This window comes from Balaenoptera ricei, chromosome 11 (assembly GCF_028023285.1).
Source record: "Balaenoptera ricei isolate mBalRic1 chromosome 11, mBalRic1.hap2, whole genome shotgun sequence".
In the NCBI taxonomy this organism is placed as follows: domain Eukaryota; kingdom Metazoa; phylum Chordata; class Mammalia; order Artiodactyla; family Balaenopteridae; genus Balaenoptera; species Balaenoptera ricei.
In genome coordinates this window covers 54,479,692-54,501,441 of record NC_082649.1, presented here as the reverse complement: position 1 = coordinate 54,501,441, position 21,750 = coordinate 54,479,692, and the positions used below count along the sequence as shown (strand labels likewise).

General features: G+C 40.2%; 1 protein-coding gene across 1 annotated transcript in view; it reads right to left on the bottom strand.

Annotated features, from left to right (window-relative positions):
• Positions 1–21,262, bottom strand: part of FBXL2 (F-box and leucine rich repeat protein 2) — a 95,017-nt gene extending 73,755 nt beyond the window's left edge. The window contains exons 1-2 of the mRNA XM_059939093.1: positions 21,197–21,262; positions 2,188–2,249 (exon numbers count right to left, since the gene is read on the bottom strand). Coding sequence (XP_059795076.1) covers positions 2,188–2,249; positions 21,197–21,199 — 65 coding nt within the window. The 5' untranslated portion in view covers positions 21,200–21,262. The remainder of the gene's footprint in view (positions 1–2,187; positions 2,250–21,196) is intronic.
• Positions 21,263–21,750: the final 488 nt, after the last annotated feature.

Below are 21,750 nucleotides of genomic sequence, written 5' to 3'. Positions count from 1 at the left end.
TGGCAGAAATGATTTAAAGACCAACAAAAGTTAATATCTGGCTAGAGTTAGTTTTCAGACTGAAGAGTCAGAGAAGACCTGTTGTAGCAGTACTTTAAAATTTAAATTCCCTTTACAGACTCCAAAATTAGAACAGAAGTGGGAATGCAAATCTATGAACATTTGCTCCCAACTGACAATTCTTTTTTAAAAATGATCTATGTATGAGCCTTAGCATAATTCAAAAACTATAACTCCAGGATTTTTGAAAGCTGGGTCCATCATGGATGTTTAAAAGAACTAATATTTCTAAAACGGCAGTTCAGAAATCACACTAGCACAGAAAGTGACGTAATTCCAACACCCGCCCCGCCCCCCACCCGGCCCTTTTTGGTCAGTAGGTAGAAACAGTACCATGGCTGAGTACAGTATAAAAGCTAACCTTACCAAAAGGGAAAAAATATTAAGTTAGCAACCTTGAGTCAAAAATAGCAGCAGTATTCAGGAGAAGGGTGGAGTTTAATCACGCTCCAGTGTTAAATGACTAACGTGGGTCGGCCTGAAGCTGGTTATGAGTCCCCAGGGTAAAAATGACATATTCACATTACAGTTTGATGTCTGTGCTAGAAAAATGTTCAGACCAAGAATGAAACATTGCACAATTCTGGGAAACATCACTCACTCTGTGGTCTGTTGTGGATGGCATCGCCTACCGCTGCATAGTAACAGCCAGCCCACCCTAACCACACTGGTTCTAACAGCTTACGGTGCTTGATTAAGACCCTGTGGGTTTATGTGATAAACATATCATTCCTTCCTTGTTACCACTTTCTTAACTTTAAAACGGTCTAAAATGCCAAAGAATATTCTCTCTTAACTAAACAAATATTTATTTTGTTGAAATAAAACATAACTGCTGTATTTTTCATGTGATCCTGCCATGAATTAATTTTCTTTTTTATTGAGTAGAATGAGCTCACGGCAACAGTGTCAAACAACACCTGATGACTAATGAAATGCCACCCTGAAGCCCCTAAAATGTGATCACCACCACAAAGACCCTAAGCCTTCACCCCATTCCTGACTCAAAAACAAAAGTCTAACATACAAGGTGGAAAAGGTGAGCAATCCGTGGCATTTATAGAGCAACTCTGTGATGGATTCCAACATGTAAACAAAACACACATTCATACTCATCCCCTAAATGTTAAAATGAGATTTAGCACAGCCAGGGAACAGAGTAAGCTGCTCAATCTCTCACTATATATCAGCATTTCCCAAAAAATTTTCCAAGGAATATTAAAAACGTTCCATGGTCAGTAAATCTGAAATGCCACAACTATTCATCTGGGAGCATCACCATGCATATTAGCTTATTAGAGCTCCGAGAGGTCATGTAGTAAAGAAACTGGTTTTGTTAACCCAGTTTTTCCCATACTTACTTGATCACAAAACCTGGTTTTTTGTTTTGTTTTGTGAAATATCAGTGATATGAAGAGTTTGGGAAATGTCACTCAAAGATTACCATGTATACATGTATTAATTGTTGGTTAACAATTAAAATATAACACCCAAAATTAAATAAGATTTGCCTGATGCTTGCAGAGTACTAAAGGAAACTGCAGTGCCTTAGGTTCAACAAATGTTGGTTGATAGCTTTACTTCCCAAAACGACAAGCAAAATACCATTAACTGTATATTCAGTAATGCTAAAAATAAAGCACAAAAAGCCTGTTCTATAGTAGTGTCAGCACATAATTCTCATAAAGTGAATAAAAACATCAATATTTGGGCTGATAGCATTTTAAGTGCTCAGTAAGAACATATAGTGTAATTACTGATCAGAAAACATCTAAATGTCTATGACTTCAGGAGCTCACAACCTTAATAATCTCTCCTCGTGTTACCGACTACATTGAGATAACCTACTAATACCCAAACAGTGGCACCTACTGAGGATTATTACAATACTTACCACATTACAAAAAGAATCCAGACCAATGCTACGTACATACTTAGTACATTCTGGATTAGACCAAGTAAAATTTAACAACAAGCTGAACAGCATTCTATAAAACAAAAACAAAAAGTCAGTTAGGCTAATTCTGTCTGTTTTTCTAAGCTATGGACTCATAGTGAGAAAGAAGATTGTCTTGGAACTTGATGACTGAATCATATCTGAAATCTTTAAAGTTTATCTACACTTACCTCAAAAGAAGTTCTTTGGGTAACTTTTTGTTAATAAGGCCTTCATCATTATTTGAGAAAACCTACAGGAAAAAAAAAAGGGGATATTATAAAATGTTCCTCAATCAAAAAAAAAAAAAGGATACACGTTTTGTAGACCAAAACAGCCCCAATCACTGTCCTACAATTATGATGATACTAATTTCATGAAGTCACCATTCTTCGACATTGATGGATATAAAAATAGTTTATACCCTATTACCATTTAATAAAAACAGCAAACATTTAGAGAAGAGTTAACACACAGCCATATCTACACTACATTATATTACAGATTTTAGCCAAGGCGTTTAGCAAGGAAAATAAATAAAAGGCATGCTGAACGGAAAGGAAGAAATAAAACAACTTCTATTTACAGATGACATAATCTTGTATATTGAAAATTCTAAAAAAGAGACACAAAAAAAACTATTAGAACTAATAAAGGAATTCAGCCAGGTTGCAAGATACTATATACAAATATACAATATATTCATATAAAAATAAATTGTATTTCCATATATTACCAATGAACAACCTGAAAATGAAATTAAGAAAACAATCTCATTTATAACAGCAAAAAACAAAATACTTAGGGGACTTCCCTGGTGGTGCAGCGGTTAAGAATCCGCCTGCCAACACAGCGGACAATGGGTTCGATCACTGGTCCTGAAAGATCCCACATGCTGTGGAGCAACTAAGCCCATGAGCCACATCTACTGAACCTGTGCTCTAGAGCCCGAGAGCCGCAACTACTGGCCCCACGCGCCACAACTATTGAAGCCCGCACGCCCTAGAGCCTGCACGCCGCAACTACTGAGCCCACGCGTCACAACTACTGAAGCCTGTGTGCTCTAGGGCCCGCATGCAGCAACTACTGAGCCCGTGTGCCACAACTACCGAAGCCCACAAGCCTAGAGCCTGTGCTTCACAACAAGAGAAGCCACTGCAATGAGAAGCCTGCACACCACAACTAGTGAAAGCCTGCATGCAGCAACAAAGACCCAACACAGCCAAAAAAAAAAAAAAACAACTTAGGAATACATTTAACTAAAGAAGTGCCTGACATTATATATTGAAAACTTACACTAAACACTGTTGTGAGAAATTAAAGGAGGCTTGAATAAACTGAAACACATCCCATGTTCATGAATTGGAAGATTTAACAGCATAAAGTTAGCAATGTTCCTCAGCTTTGTACTTATTCTGCTTGGGGTTTGCCAACTATGTCCAGTCTGCTATTAGGCCCATCAAATGAATATTTAATGTCTGATTCATACTTTCACTTCTAGCATTCCCTGTTCGGTCTTTTTATAGTCTTCCATCTTCCTGCTAAAATTTTCTAACTGTTCATCCATTCCAACTGTTCAACATCTGGACCATCACTGACTGTTTCTCTTAGCTCTTCTCCTGACCATGGGTCACATTTCTTTGTTTCTCTCCATGTCTCATAATTTGTTATTTCACAACAAATATTGTGCGTAAAAAAATAATTAATTTACAAGGATCAATGAAACTAAGAGATGTTTCTCTGTAAAGAAAAAATTGACAGAGAAAGGGAGGAGAGACTGGCCAAGATAGCAGAGTAGAAAGACACTGAGCTCACCTCCTCTCCCGAGCACACCAAAATCACAACTATTTGCAGAACAACCATCAATGAAAAAGACCAGAATCTACCAGAAAAAGATCTTCTACAATTAAAGGAGGAACCACAACAAGATGGGTAGGAGAGGCAGACTCTCAATATAATCATGTCCCATACCACGGGGTGGGCAACCCACAAACTGGAGAATCATTATATTGCAGAGGTTCTCCCACAGGAGTGAGAGTTCTAGGCCCCACATCAGGCTCTGCAGCCCAGGAGTCAAGCACCAAGAAGACAAGCCCCCAGAGCATTTGGCTTTGAAGGTCAGCAGGGCTTAACTTCGGGAGGCTCAAAGGACTGGGGGAAACAGAGACCTGGCTCTTAAAAGGTGCACACAAAATCTGACATGTTCTAGAACCCAGGGCAAAAGCAGTAATTTGATAGGAGCCTGGGCCAGACCTACTTACTGGTGTAGGAGAGTTTCCTTGGAGGGAGGCGGGGGGGAGCTGTGGCTCACCCTGGGGACACAGACACTGGCAGCAGCCATTCTTGGGAGCTCCTTCTACTGCATGGACAATGGTGCTGCCAGGCACCATTGTGGAACCCTCCCTCTAGCTCATTAGCACCAAGACCTGGCCCATCCAATGGCCTGTAGGCACCAGTGCTGGGATGCCTCAGGCAAAGCAACTAATTGGATGGGGACACAACCCCACCTATCAGCAGACAGGCTGCCTAAAACTTCCTGAGCCCACAGCTGCCTCTGAACATGGCCCTGCCCACTGGAGGGCTAGGACCCAGCTCCACCCACCAATGTGCAGGCACCAACTCTGCCCTCCAAGAAAGCTGCTCTAGCCATTGGACGAGTCTCACCCACCAGGGGGCAGACACCAGACGTAAGAAAGCCACAATCCCACAGCCTGCAGACCCAGCCTGCCCACAGCAGGCCAGACCCTACCCTGGGACCAGCTGGGCCTCAACCCTTCCCACTAGCAGGCCAAAACAAGCTTCCCAACACCCTGGACCCCATACTCAACTGTGTCAGGAAACACTCCACCCCACACACACACCAGTTATCTGACACCAGCTCTGTGATCCCTGGGCACTACAGCCAGACTCCAGGACCCAACTGTGACTGCTGGTAGTCCGGCATTAATCCCAAGACCTGGCTTCACCCATCAGTAGATGGGCAACAGCCCCAAAGTTTTCTGGACCCTGATTCCACCCACCAGTGAGCCAGGACTAGCCCCAGGGCCCCCTGGGGTACTGCAGTCAGCTGCCTCGTGACTAGGCTCCACCAACCAGTAGCCAACAGCTTCCCAAAGCACGGCCAAAGCATGGCCTGGCAACCAACCGGAGTAGGGGCCAACCAAGCCTACCAGACTGTCCACACAGTCAGCCTGCCACAACAGAAGGAAGCATGCAGCCCTCATAGGGGGAACTGCTAGAACATATAGCTTGGCCATGATAGGGGAGTGCACTGCTAGGATGCACAGCGCATCTCCTACAGAAGAATACTTCTCCAAGGTCAGGAAGTGTAACTAACCCACCAGATACATAAAAGTACAAACAGCAACTTAGGCAAAATGAGGTGACAGAAGAACATGTTCTAAATGAAGGAACAAGATAAAACCCTAGAATAAGAACTTAGTGAAGTGGAGACACGCAATCTACCCAAGAAAGAGTCCAGGGTAATGATCATAAAGATGATCAAAGAACTCAGGACAAGAATGGATGCACAGAGTAAGAAGTTAAAAGTTTTTAACAAAGAGAAAACATTAAAAAAAAAAGAGAGAAAGATGAAGAACACAATAACTGAAATTCACAGTATAGGGGTCCCAGAAGGAGAAGAGAGATAAAAAGGAGCTGAGAACATATTTGAAGAAATAACAGGTGAAAACTTCCCTAACCTGGAAAAGGAAACAGTCATCCAAGTCCAGGAAGGGCAGAGAGTTCCATACAGGATTAACCCAAAGAGTAACACACCAAGACACATTGTAATTAAAATGACAAAAAATTAAAGATAAAGAGAGAATCTTAAAAGCAGCAAGGTAAAAGCAACAAATAATATCCAAGGGAACTCCCATAAGCCTATCAGCTGATTTTTCAGCAGAAACCCTGCAGGCCAGAAGGGAGTGGCATGATATATTTTAAATGATGAAAGGGAAGAACCTGCAACCTACAACCAAGAAATACTCTACCCAGCAAGCCTCTCATTCAGATTTGACAGAAAGATCAAAAGCTTTACAAACAAGCAAAAGCTAAAAGAGTTCAGCACCATCAAATCCGCTTTACAACAAGTATTAAAGGAACTTCTCCAGGTGAAAAAAGAAAAGGGCACGACGAGAAACATGAAAATTATGAAATGAAAAAGCTCATCAGTAAAGGCAAACACACACTAAAGGTAGGGAATCATCCACGCATAAAGTGAGTAGGAAGGTTAAAAGACAAAGGTAGTAAAATCATCTATATCAAAATCACTTAAGCAGTTAAGGGATACATGAAACAATTAGATAAAAGATATGATATAAAAACAGTAATCAAGAGGGGAGAAGAGTACAAAGACAAGGTTGTTAAAACGCATTTGAAAGTAAGAGATTAGCAACTTAATCACATATATATAGATTGCTATATAAAAATCTCATGGTAACCACAAACCAAAAATCAAAAATAGATATACACACAAAAAAAGAAAAAGGAATCCAAATATAACACTAAAAATAGTCAACTCACAACAGAAGAACAAAAGAAGAAGACAAAACAAAACAAACCCAAAACAATTAACAAAATGGCAACAAGAACATACATATCAATAATTACCTTAACTGTAAACAGACTATATGTTCCAATCAAAAGACATAGCGTGGCTCAATGGATACAAAAACAAGACCCATATATATGCTGCCTACAAGAGACTCACTTCAGATCTAAAGACACAAAAGACTGAAAGTGAGGGGATGGAAAAGGTATTCCATGCAAATGGAAATAAAAAAAAAAGCCAGAATAGCAATACTTTTATCAGACAAAACATACTTTAAAATAAAGGCTGTTACAAAGAAGCACACTACATAATGATCAAGGGATCAATCCAAGAAGAAGACAGAACAATTGTAAATATATATGCACCCAACACAGGAGCACCTCAATATATAAGGCAAATATTAACGGGCATAAAAGGAGAAATCAACAGTAACATAATAGTAGAGGAATTTAACACCCCACTTACATCAATAAACAGATCATCTAGACAGAAAATCAATAAGGAAACACTGGCCTGAAATGACACATTAGACGAGATGGACTTAACTGATACATAAAGAGCATTCCATCCAGAAGCAGCAGAATACACATTCTTTTCAAGTGCACATGGAACATTCTCCAGGATAGATCACATGTTAGGTTTCAAAACAAGCCTCAGTAAATTTAAGAAAACTGAAATAATATCAAGTATCTTTTCCAACCACAACGCTATGAGACTAGAAATCAACTACAAGGAAAAAAAATGCAAAAAACACAAACACATGGAGACTAAACAATATGCTACTAAACCACCAATGGATCATTAAAGAAATCAAAGAGGAAATCAAAAATACCTAGAGACAAATGAAAATGAAAACACGATGATCCAAAACCAATGGGATGCAGAAAAAACAGTTCTAAGAGGGAAGTTTACAGCAATACAAGTTTACCTCAGGAAACAAGAAAAATCTCAAACAACCTAAACTTACAACCTAAACTTACACCTAAAGGAACTAGAGAAAGAACAAACAAAACCCAAAGTTAGTAGAAGGAAAGAAATCATAAAGATCAGAGCAGAAATAAATGAAATAGAGACTAAAAAAATAGAAAAGATCAATGAAACTGAAAGTTGGTTCTTTGCAAAGATAAACAAAATCAATAAACCTTTAGCCAAATTTATCAAGAAAACCCAATAAAATCAGAGATGAAAAAGAAGTTACAAGTGACACCACAGAAATACAAAGGATCATAAGACAACAGTGATCAAAGATATGCCAATAAAATGGACAGCTTAGAAGAAATGGACAAATTCTTAGAAATGTACACTCTCCCAAGATTGAACCAGGAAGAAATAGAAAATAAGAACAGACCAATTACCAGTAATGAAATTGAATCAGTAATTTAAAAACTCCCAACAAAAAAAAGTCCAGGATCAGGTGGCTTCACAGGTGAATTCTACTAAACATTTAAAGAAGAGTTAACACCTATCCTTCTCAAACTATTCTCCCTCCCAAAAAAAAGAAACTGCAGAGGAAGGAACACTTCTAAATTCATTCTGTGAGGCCAGCATCACCATGATACCAAAACCAAGGATATCACAAAAAAAGAAAATTACAGGCCAATATCACTGATAAACAAGATGCAAAAATCCTCAACACAATATTAGCAAACTGATTCCCACAAAACATTAAAAGAATCATACGCCATAATCAAGTGGGATTTATCCCAGCGATGCAAGAATTTTTCAATATCTGCAAAATCAATGTGATACACCACGTTAACAGACTGAAGAAAAAAAACCATATGATTATTTCAACAGATGTAGAAAAAGCTTTTGACAATATTCAACATCGATTTATGATAAAAACTCTCTAGAAAGTGGGCCTAGAGGAAACATACATCAACATACTAAAGGCCATATATGACAAACCCACAGCTAACATCATACTCAATGGTGAGAAGCTGAAAGCATTTAGGTGGGTTAATTACATGCCCACTCTCACCTCTTTTATTCAACAGAGTACTGGAAGTCCTAGCCACAGCAATCAGACAAGAAAAAGAAATAAATCCAAATTTGGAAAGGAAGAAGTAAAACTGTCACTGTTTGCATGATACTAAGTGTAGAAAATCCTAAAGATGCCACCAGAAAATACCACAGCTTATTAATGAATCTGGTAAAGTTTCAGGATACAAAATTGATATACAGAAATCTGTTGCATTTCTATGCATTGACAACGAACTGTAAGATACGGAAACAGGGACTTCCTTGGTGGGGCAGTGGATAGGAATCCACCTGTCAGTGCACGGGACACGGGTTCAATCCCTGGTCCAGGAAGATCCCACATGCTGCGGAGCAACTAAGCCCATGCACCACAACTACTGAGCCTGCGCTCTACAGCCTGCGTGCCACAACTACTGAGCCTGCATGCTGCAACTACTGAAGTCCGCGTGCCTAGAGCCTGTGCTCCACAACAAGAGAAGCCACTGCAACAAGAAACCCACACACCGCAACAAAGAGTAGCCCCCGCTCGCCACAACTAGAGAAAGCCCACACGCAACGAACACCCAATGCAGCCAAAAATAAATAAAATTAAATCTTTTTTTTTAATAATTTAAATTTATTTATTTATTTATTTATTTATGGCTGTGTTGGGTCTTCGTTTCTGTGCGAGGGCTTTCTCTAGCTGCGGCAAGCAGGGGCCACTCATCGTGGTGTGCGGGCCTCTCACCATCGTGGCCTCTCTTGTTGCGGAGCACAGGCTCCAGATGCGCAGGCTCAGTAGTTGTGGCTCACGGGCCTAGTTGCTCCGCGGCATGTGGGATCTTCCCAGACCAGGGCTTGAACCCGTGTCCCCTGCATTGGCAGGCAGATTCTCAACCACTGTGCCACCAGGGAAGCCCAAATTAAATCTTAAAAAAAAAAAAAAGATAAGGAAACAATCCCATTTACCATCTCATCAAAAAGAATAAAATAACTACAAATAAACCTACCTACGGAGGTAAAAGACCTGTATTCGGAAAACTGTAAGACATTAAAAGACTATAAAACTATAAGGTGAAGAAACTGAAGATGACACAAACAGATGAAAAGATATACCTTGTATTCTTGTATTGGAAAAATTAATATTGTTAAAGTGACCATACTACCCAAGGCAATCTACAGATTCAATGCAATCCCTATCAAAATATACCCAGGGCACTTTTCATAGAACTAGAACAAATAATCTCAAAATTTGTATGGAAACACAAAAGACCTCGAATAACTAAAACCATCTTGGGAAAGAAGGAGAGGGCTGGAGGAATCATGCTCCCTGACTTCAGACTATACTACAAAGCTACAGTAATCAAAAAGTATGGTACTAGTAGGAAAACAGACACACAGATCAATGGAACAGAATAGACAGCCCAGAAGTAAACCCACACACTTATAGTTAATTAACTTATGACAAAGGAAGAAAGAATATACAATGGAGAAAAGACAGTCTCTTCAATAAATGGTGCTGGGAAAACTGGACAGCCACATGCAAGAGAATGAAACTGGATCCCTGTCTTATACCATACACAAAAATTAACTTAGAATGGATGACAGGCTTTCAATGTAAGATCTGAAAACGTAACACTCCTAGAAAAAAAAAGGCTGTAAGCTCCTTGACATAAGTTATGGAGATGATTTTTTGGACTTGACGCCAAAAGAAAAGGCAACAAAAGCAAAAATAAACAAGTTGGACTACATCAAACTAAAAAGCTTCTGCTCAGACCTAAATAGACATTTCTCCAAAGAAGACATACAGACGGCCACGAAGCACATGAAAAGATGCTCAACATCACTAATTATTAGAGAAATGCAAATCAAAACTACAGTGAGGTATCACCTCACTCCTGTTAGAATGGGCATCATCAGAAAATCTACAAACAACAGATGCTGGAGAGGGTGTGGAGAAAAGGGAACCCTCTTGCACTGTTGGTGGGAATGTAAATTGATACAGCCACTATGGAGAACAGTATGGAGGTTCCTTAAAAAACTAAAAATAGAATTACCATATGACCCAGCAATCCCACTACTGGGCATATACCCAGAGAAAACCGTAATTCAAAAAGACACATGCACCCGAATGTTCATTGCAGCACTATTTACAATAGCCAGGTCATGGAAGCAACAACCTAAATGCCCATCAACAGACGAATGGATAAAGAAGATGTGGTACATATATACAATGGAATATTACTCAGCCATAAAAAGGAATGAAATTGAGTCATTTGTTGAGAAGTGGATGGATCTAGAGAGTGTCATACAGAGTGAAGTAAGTCAGAAAGAGAAAAACAAATATCGTATATTAATGCATGTATGTGGAACCTAGAAAAATGGTACAGATGAGCTGGTTTGCAGGGCAGAAGTTGAGACACAGATGTAGAGAATGGACATATGGACACCAAGGGGGGAAAACTGCATTGGGGTGGGGATGGTGGTGTGCTGAATTGGGCAATTGGGATTGACATGTATACACTGATGTGTATAAAATTGATGCCTAATAAGAACCTGCAGTATAAAAAAACAAACAAACAAAACAACTAATACTAAACTTTCATTGGGTTATTTGTATGGAAAGATGTTAATATAAATGTTTCAGACATTACATGAAATTTCTAAAAATCTTACATTTGTATTTGTGTGGAAATATGTATGGAAATATGTTAATATAAATGTTTCAGACATTATATGAAATTTCTAAAAATCTTACATTTGTATTTGTGTGGAAATATGTATGGAAATATGTTAATATAAGTGTTTCAGACATTACATGAAATTTCTAAAAATCTTATATGTTCTGGTATAATGTTATAAGTAATAATCCTAGTTATTACTTTAAAATGTATATCTCAGAAATAACTAATTTTCTTGTCAACTGCATTATTATGAACCTTCATCAAATCTTTAACAGTGGTCATTTTTAAGTCTTTTGTCATTTACAGACAGTTCTGGGTGTACTCTGATGCTTTTGCAAATATGTTCCTATAAAAGGCTTTCATCTTCAAGAAATTCATGGAAAAGACTCTGACAAGTACAGGTTTCTGGTAACTGACTGTACTGCTGAACTGAATGAATAAGCATTTTCAGAACTCTAATGAAAAACTGATGAACTCATAAAAGTGCTAACAAAAGATCAAGATTAAAAAAAAATCAATTACATGGGACTGAGTGAACTGATGAGGATGAGTATAATTTTTGTGACTTTCTGTCTGAATTAAAAAAAAAAAAATCCCACAAGGACTCAGAGGCAAAGAATATACAAATCAGTTTTCACTGCAAAGTAAAGGAGCTGTTACAGTGGAGGATTGCTGGACTGAATGTCAATATTATGACATAGTATGAGTGTGTTTCATGTTTGGTAATTGCAATCATTGTTGCTTTTGTTGTGGTCATCCATGTACAATGCTTGGTGTCAGTCTATTTATCTCTTGTAAAAATAAAATACAGTGTGTGTGTGTGAAAAAAATAAAAAAAATAAAAAAATAATAAAAAGCTTCTGCTCAGCAAAGCAAACCATCAACAAAATGAAAATATAACCTACTGAATGATTTTGCAAATCATATATTTGATAAGAAGTTAATATCCAACAAGAAATCCAATTAAAAGATGGGGAAAGGATCTAAGTAGATATCTTTCCAAAGACATACAGATGGCCAACAAGTACATGAATAGGTGCTCAACATCACTAATCATCAGGGAAATACAAATCAAAACCACAATGAGATACCACCTCACACCTGTCAGAATGGCTATTACCAAAAAGACAACAAATAACAAGTGTTGGTGAGAATGTGGAAAAAAGGGAACCCTTATGCACTGTTGGTAGGAATGTAAATTGATGCAGCCACTGTGGAAAACAGTATGGAGGTTCCTCAACAAATTAAAAAATAGAACTACCATACGATCCAGGAATTCCACTTCAGGGTATTTTTCTGAAGAAAACAAAAACATTGTTTCAAAAGATATAGGCACGCCTATGTTCACTGAAGCATTATGTACAATAGCCAAGATATGGAAACAACTGAAATGTCTATCAATAAATGAATGGATAAAGAAAATATGGTAGATATATACAATGGAATATTATTCAACCATAAAAAAGAAGGAAAATTTTCACACTTGCAACAACATGGATGGACTTTGAGGGCATTATGCTAAGTGAGATAAGTCACACAATGAAAGACAAATACTTTGAAAGACAAATGATCTTATATGTATAATCATAAAAAAAAAATGAGCTCATATATATACAGATTTATGGTTCCAGAGGTGGGGAATGGGAGGGTGGGCAAAATGGGTGAAGGGGGTCAAAAGGTACAAACTTCCAGTTATAACATGAATAAGTCATGGGGATGTAATATACAGCATGGTAACTATAGTTATTAATACTGTATGGCATATTTGAAGGTGCTAGAAGAGTAAATCTTAAAAATTCTCCTCACAAGAAAAAAAATTCTCTAACTATGTATGGTGACAGATGTTAACTAGACTTACTGTGGTGATCATTGTGCAATATATACAAATATCAAATCATTCTGTTGTACAGCTTAAACTAATATGTTATATGTCAATTACACCTGAATTTTTTTAAAGTGATTTACCTCCATATAGGGCAGTTCCTCCTTCAATTAGGTTGCTGGGGAGCGGGGCGGTGGGGGGGGCGGGTATTGAATCCTTTTAATCTCTAGTTGACCTGGGTTTCAGATTTGTTGTAGCATTAGTCAGATTCAGTTCAAGAATGTTTTAAAATTTTTTTAGGGTGACATCAGAACCTCACCTTCAGGAGAAGTTGGGATCTGAGCACTAGTAAAACTTCACAGATCTCTTTGAGCTGTACAGCCAGGCTGCTAGCTTTCTGATACGTGAGAGCACTCCCTGTTTTACATTCTGGCTGCCAGCTGGGGAGTACTTTGCTCTGCAGAGGCACCCTCTACTGTCCCTTCCTTAAGAAGCTCTCTCTCTGCCCTGTTACTCTAACTCCACCGTCTGAAAGCCTTTTGGCTTGTCCTGATTGAAAACCTGGAGAGCCACAGAGGGACATTTCTCAGCTCTCCCGCGGGCCCCATCCGTTGTGGCCCTGCCTGACACTTGGTGAAAGCCCCTAGTGCCTCAGAGAGGTTTCTGCTGACTCTCCTGCCCTGCCCCAAGCCTTCAGCGGGCTCCGCGCACCTCAAGGATGTTCTGGGCTCTCTTCCCTTGGCCCCAGCCTCCAGCACACGTCTACATCCATGTACTCAGTGAAGGCCCATGCGAAAGAGAGGTAGGTGCAGCCTAGCTCTGTGGCTGGGGCTCCTCAGGGCTCCAAATGTCACTCCAGCCCCCATGCAGTAAAAGTTTGGCTGATTTCTCCCAGCTGTCTATAGCAGAGTCTTCTTCCTCCTGCTGACCCCACCACGGATGAAAGTTACCTGTGTGTCTCCTTTTTTCTGGGAAGGGCACATTACATCCAGGATTTTAATTCATTTAGATTTCTTTGTTTCCTCAGCTCTCTAGAGGGTTTTTAAAGAACTGTGATTTTCTAGCTTCTCTATCTTTTCCCATTGTTAGGGTAGAAACAGCAATGTCTAATTTTTGCAACTTTCCAAGTCCTAACAGAAAGTGGAAGTCTTTATTACCCATTCTGATGGAAGAAAAACAGACTTGGAGCAGATAAATGACTTGCCCAAGGTTTAGCACTAAAAACAAACAAACCACAAAAAAAAAAAAAAAAACTCAGAAAAACTACAGTATAAACTTGTATCTCCTGACTCCAAGTCTAGGGTTCTTTGTACTGCACAACAGGTAGTAAAGGCTATTTGACTCTGGGGAAGGCATTTAACCTCTCAGTATTTCTAATTTGTAAAATGAAAGGATTGTACTAGAGAAACTCAAAAGTCTCTTCCAAATCTAATTATTTCAAGATTCAATTAAGTTTGTGTTTTTAAAATATCCCACTGTTTCTGAAAACATAATTGTGTGTCTTCAGGTGCCTTTCAATTTTAGATGTCTAATAAGGGTCACAAATTTATCAAGTCCAAAACCAACTCCTTTCTTCATCCCTACGCTAAATTTACTCCTCCCATAGTCTTCATCTCAGCAAATGACAACCTGTTCCTATTGCTCAGGCTCAAATCACTGAACCATCCTTGACTTCCTTTTCTTTTCTATTCCACAGCCAATTCTATGGATGACTGCACCAATAATGTCCTCTCTGGTCTCCTCTGCTCTTGTCCTTTCTCCCCTCCCTCCTACCCCACATGTAATTTCCACATAGCAGATGGAATGGTCCTTTTATAAAATATAAGTCATATTCTGTCATTCTTCTTAAGCTTTACCAATCATTTCCCCTTCCTTCAAAGGGAAAGGCAAACTCCTTTAAATGGCTTATAAGTCCTAGGCAATCTGGTCTCACTGACTACCTTGGTCTTCCCTCTTGCCATGCTCCTGTCTTACTCCACTCCAACCTCACTGTTTTCCTTGCTGTTTCTCCAACACACCAGACAGTGCCCCAGGACCTTTACACTTGTGTCCTTTCCTGAAATGGTCTTTCTCTAGGCATTCCCATGATATATCCTCTGCTCAGATGTCACCTTATCAGAGCGGTCTTCCCTTCCACCTACATAAAAAGCAAGTCCTCCCATTTCTCACCCATCCTGCAAAACTTCCTTTCTCTTACTCAGCTTTTTCTCCAAAGCACTCTTCACCACCTTATCTGTATGTTTATTATCTGTCTTCCCACTGCTAGAACATAAACTCCATGAGGGCAGAGGCTTCCCTGTTTCATTCACTACTGGATACCCACTGCCTAAAACAGTGACTGGCACATAGTGGGACACACAAATATTTGATGGACAGAAAACCATGAGACAGAAAATTTAATAGAAAGACACAATTACACGGGCAGTATTGAGAACTGGAAAAGCTGGGTTTGAACCATGAGTGTGACCCTACAAAAACTTTCCCAATGACTGCCCTGTTCTGCTTCCCTAGACCCCTCTGCTCCAACCACCCCAGTGCTGGAAGTGGCAGTGGCTGAGGTGGACACTACACAGGGTAGAGGTGAGACACAAAATGAGGCAGGGAAGGCAGAAGTAAAAGTGTAGCCCAACCCATGGCTGCCCATATCTGAGCTTTGGTGGTCTGCACTGTTATAAAAAAAAAAAAAAAAAAGCCAAATAAATCCTTCAGGAAGTCATTACACAACATCTTAATAGAGAGTCTGTCATAAAAGAAAAAGAGCTTGCTGGCTTAGCTGAGAAGACACCAAGACTCTTATTCTTGGTGTAGTATGTTCATGCCAGGCACTGGGCACAATCTTTAGTTTGGGAAGAAGCCATGGTGCTATGGTCAAGATGCCAGACTTTGGAGACAGACTAGTTGAGTTCAAATCCTGGCTCTGCCACTCACCAACTATGTGACCTTGGGCAAACTGCCTAATCAACTAGGCCTGTTAAGTGGGTACAATGATGTCAATCTCATAGCGATGTTAGAAGGGTTAAATGAGATAAACGTGAAGTGATCAGCCTAAAACTGGGCACAGTGGAACGGTTCCATGAAAGCGAATTATTGTTACAATTACTAAAAATTATGTGTCCCCCACCCCAGTGCAGCCAAAAGCGAGACCAATTTTGACAAGAATAGAAAAATTAATACATAGAGAAATGTCTTGTCATATCTATTAACACAGATCTCATTATATAATCCCTCTTAACTATACCATGTGATGGCAAAGAGACCAAAACTGCCTGTAAAATAAAATATATTTTATTGTGCTTCTCAACACCTCTGAGAAGTCCTAACCACAGGCAAATACAGAAAGGAAAGGCCAAAATAGGGAGAAAATCCAAATAAAATGAATTAAAATGGGAAAACTGTATGATACGTTATTTTATTATTTACAAAAAATAAATCTGCCTTACGAGCTGAAGTGGTAAGCAATAACAAAAACCTGATGACAAGAGGTATCCCAACGTATATTTTAATCCATATGAATTAAAGTTTAAATAGTTATTTGATGTCTTTTTGTAACAGTTTTAGCATATACAACTAAAATAAATGTGAAATTTTTTATTAGGAAAAATCTCAGAAAATAAAATTTTACTTTTAAAAATAGTTTCATCCCCCAATTCTAAATGGCTTTACATTAAAAGCTGGTCTTATAAATCATACCAATGTTTTCTTAGGTCAGTCTCCCAAGGCAAGAGAAATAAAAACAAAAATAAACAAATGGGACCTAATCAAACTTACAAGCTTTTACACAGCAAAGGAAACCATAGGGGAAAAAAAAAAAAAGAAAAGACAACCTACGGAATGGGAGAAAATATTCGCAAATGATGAGACCAACAAGGGCTTAATCTCCAAAATATACAAACAGCTCATACAACTCAACAACAAAAAAACAAACAACTCAATCGAAAAATGGGCAGAAGGGGACTTCCCTGGCAGTCCAGCGGTTGAGACTTCACCCTCCAATGCAGGGGATGCAGATTTGATCCCCTGTCATGGAGCTAAGATTCCCACATGCCTCATGGGCAAAAATCCAAAACATAAAACAGAAGCAATACTGTAACAAATTCAATAAAGACTTTTAAAAATGGTCCACATCAAAAAAATCTTTTTTAAAAAAAAGAAAAATGGGCAGAAAACCTTAATACAGGGGTCCCCAACCCCCGGGCCACGGACCACTACTGGTCCGTGGCCTGTTAGGAACGGGGCCACACAGCAGAAGGTGAGCAGCAGGCAAGTGAGCGAAGCTTCATATGCCGCTCCCCATCACTCGCATTACCGCCTGAACCATCATATCCCAGCACCTCCCCCTCCACCCCAGTGGAAAAATTGTCTTCCATGAAACCGGTCCCTGGTGCCAAAAAGGTTGGGGACTGCTGCCTTAATAGACATTTCTCCAAAGAAGACATACAGATGGCCAGTAGGCACATGAAAAGATGCTCAACATCACTAATCATTAGAGAAATGCAAATCAAAACTACAGTGAGGTACCACCTCACACCAGTCAGAATGGCCATCATTAAAAAGTCTACAAATAACACGTGCTAGAGAGGTTGTGGAGAAAAGGGAACCCTCCTACACTGTCGGTGGGAATGTAAGTTGGTGCAGCCATTGTGGAAAATAGCATGGAGGGTCCTCAGAAAACTAAAAATCGAATTACCATATGATCCAGCAATCCTACTCCCAGGCATATACCCAGAGAAAACTATAATTCAAAAAGATACACGCACCCCTATGTTCATAGCAGCACTACTCACAATAGCCAAGACATGGAAACAACCTAAATGTCCACTGATGGATGAATGGATAAAGAAGATGTGGTACATATATACAATGGAATACTACTCAGCCATAAAAAAGAATGAAATAATGCCATTTGCAGCAACATGGATACAACCAGAGATTATCATGCTAAGTGAAGTAAGTCAGAAAGAGAAAGACAAATACCATATGATATCATTTATATGTGGAATCTACAATATGACACAAGTGAACCTACCTATGAAACAGAAACAGACTCACAGACATAGAGAACAGACTTGTAGCTGCCAAGGGGGAGGGGGTTAGAGGAGGGATGGAGTGGGAGTTTGGGGTTAGCAGATGCAAACTATTATATATAGAATGGATAAACAACAAGGTTCTACTGTATAGCACAGGGAACTATATCCAATCTCCTGGGATAAATCATAATAGAAAAGAATATTTTAAAAAAAGAATGTCTGTATGTGTATAACTGAGTCACTTTGCTGTACAGCAGAGATTGGCACCACATTGCAAATCAACTGTACTTCAATAAAATTAAAAAAAAAAAAAAGCTGCTCTTTGTGATTCACAAAAGCAGGTGCCAATTCCTGAGCACAAACTGAAATGACAGGAGAAACTTTAAATGCTATTACAGACATGAGTATGAACCCTAATCCAATATCTGTCTTCACTGATGCCTCTTCATCTCATCTGTGTGAAAGAGGAGAGGAGAGAAGGTTAGGAGTGCCTACTCTGTTCTACAGCATCCAGTCCAGCGCAAAGAACAACAAAATACAAGTAAGTGTTTGTATACATAAGTGCTCAAAACATTAAAATCCAAGTAAGAGAGAAAACTAATTTCCTAACATATAAATAGCATACATATTGAGGAACATATAATGATACACTATACATTATAATCCAAAACCATAAGCAGGTTGTTTTTTTTTTTAATTAATTAATTTACTTATTTATGGCTGCATTGGGTCTTTGTTGCCGCGCACAGGCTTTCTCTAGTTGTGTCGAGCGGTGGCTACTCTTCGTTGTGGTGTGTGGGCTTCTCATTGCAGTGGCTTCTCTGGTTGTGGAGCACGGGCTCTAGGCGCACGGGCTTCAGTAGTTGTGGCACGCGGGCTCAGTAGTTGTGGCTCGCGGGCTCTAGAGCGCAGGCTCAGTAGCTGTGGCACACGGGCTTAGTTGCTCCGCAGCATGTGGGATCTTCCCAGACCAGGGCTCGAACTCGTGTCCCCTTCACTAGCAGGTGGATTCTTAACCACTGCGCCACCAGGGAAGTCCCATAAGCAGGTTCTGAGACAAGATGCCTGGTTTTGAAATCTGGCTGGGTGACTGGGGCAAGTTACTTACCTCTCTGTGCCTCAATTTCCTCATCTCTAAAATGGGGAAAAGGTATTCTCCTCATAAGGTGGTTGTGATGGTTAATTAAGACACGTAAGGTGCTTGTAAAAATGTCTCACACATAAAATGTACACAGTAAATATCAGCTCTCATTATTATTTAGAGGCAACAGAAACAAGTGGCTTAACTGAAGAAATTTTCATTGAGAAATAGCTAAGCTGAGTTCCAAAATTCATGTGCAAAGTCATAAATATCAAATGCTAGAGCTGTATGTTTAGATTCAAGCACTTAATGAAGGGTTATGTTATGATCTCGAATACAGTCTGGGGTTACAGAAGCAGCCTCCTCATCCCCACTGCTATACCAACCATTCCCCTTTTCCCCTGGAGCCCAGGCATCACCTTACCACCCAATTAAATCCCTTCCATGAATTAAATTCTTAATGCTTAAAGATATACAAAAAGCAAAGCATTTCTAAGTTTAGCAAAGCAACCACTAGTACATAAGTACAATAAAATGCTTTTATTTTAGAGTAAATAAAACTCTAAAATTTACAATAGTGAATCAAGGTGGACTGTGGGTCAGGAAGGAAGGGGTAGACAAAGGAGAAGAAAAGGAAAATGGACAACAGGAGGAATATGAGACTTCAGAGAGAAAGCTGTGAATATGTAACTCCTGAATATTCTTTTTCTCCTTCCTATAATCATAAGGGCTTTTCACACAGATAACATGTAAAAGCAAGGCACTGCAACATTTAAAACACTTAGATTTTTGTAATATTCATTTCCTGAAACTCTTGCTGGCTCCATTAATTTTCACTTAAAGCAATTCAGAATTTGAAAGAAACATACACGAAATAAAGAAGGCACTGCTGTTAATTTGTAGGTGATTTTTTTTTCCTGCTATCAACAGGCCACACACCTGGCAGTTGTTTTTCCAGAGTCAATGAGATACAGATCATCCACATTCCCTTACTACCTTAATTATTAAGAAAAGACAGAGCTAGCCAGGATTCCAATGAGCAGTTTCTCTCTCCAGAAGGCTGACTGCCACTTGGGGAGCACCCTGCATCCTCAGCTTATTAGCTCTTCCACTAACCCCTGCAGATAAGGAGCAAATCTACACGAAATTACGAACAGTTACAGAAACTGTTTCTCAAACTAGGCATTTTCTTATTCCCCACCCCCGCTCCCTCTCAAATATTCTATACCAAAGGTGTGTCCCCAAGCAGAGAATCCAGCCCCTCTCTTCTTTCACACCCTTTGGAGGCTTCTGGAGAATTCACACATCTGGTTGGCAATTCCCTGAATCCTGCCTATTCAAGCCAATACCTGAGCTGAGTCTTCAGATTAGGTTTTAAAAAAACGTGCTTAATGGGGACCAGGTGGGAATGTCCATTCACTCTCAAGTTTATTGAATAAAGGTAATGATTTAAGACGTTTACCACGCACTAATTATGAATTGAATCCCTGAGTGAGGGTGCTGCACGCACGAAAAAACTCCAGCTTAATGTCCCCATTTTTAAAAAGGAGGGAGGAATCTCCAAAATTACAAATTTAAATTTCCACATGCTAAAAAACCTGTCAGAATGATGAATTTCAAAGAAATACCTATTTGTATATTGCTAACATAACTGCATAGAAACAAGACAAGAAGAACGTAGACTGCAATATACCGTTGATATGAATATATATGGCATATGATATTCATACATATCCTTTTTTATTTTTTTCTAACCACACCCTCTCCGAGTGGCTTCCTAGGCTCGCCGGGGCCAAACAGCGTCACGCTGTCCGGCGACCGGCCGGTTGGGGGTCCCAGCCAGGCACTCAAAGGTGAGAACGCGGCCCTGGGCAGCGGGCGGGCGCTCCGGCTCTCCAAGGGGTCCCCCTCCCGCGGGTCCGCCCAGTCCTGCCCTGCCCGGCAGCCCCACAGGCCGCGGCCCGGCCTCTCTGCGACCCCGGCGCCGCCCGCCCCAGCCCAGAAGGCGGCCGCCCTGCGACCCAACCCGGGCGGGGAAGGGCCAGGCGGCCGGGCTGCGAGGGCCCCAAACTCACCATGGCCGAAGAGCCACAAGCGCGCCCACAGCCCAGAGTCACACGGCGCCGGCAACGCCCGTTGTCCTGGTGACGCCAACTGGGCGCCCCGCCCCGTCCCCTAGGTGGGCTCAGAGGCGGCCATTGGCTGGTGGACAGCACATGACGCGCAGGGGCGGTGCCCTTTGGACCGCCCCCCGCCCCCCACGACTCGGCTCTTGGGCGGGGCCTCTTTGGCTTTCCGCCTCTGCATCTGTCCCTCATCACCCTGATCACCTTGACATCCTTCACCTGACAGATAACCCAGCCGCAGACTGACCTGCTGGGAAAGACCTTTATGGACTTACCTTATTTAGGAAACCTTATTTAAGTTACCTTGATTACACAGGTAACACATGATTATTTGAGACATTTTATTTATCTATTTAAATTTATTTATTTATTTATTTTTGGCTGCGTTGGGTCTTCGTTGCTGCACATGGGCTTTCTCTAGTTGCGGTAAGCCGGGGCTACTCTTTGTTGTGGTGCGCAGGCTTCTCACTGCGGTGGCTTCTCTCGTTGTGGAGCACGGGCTC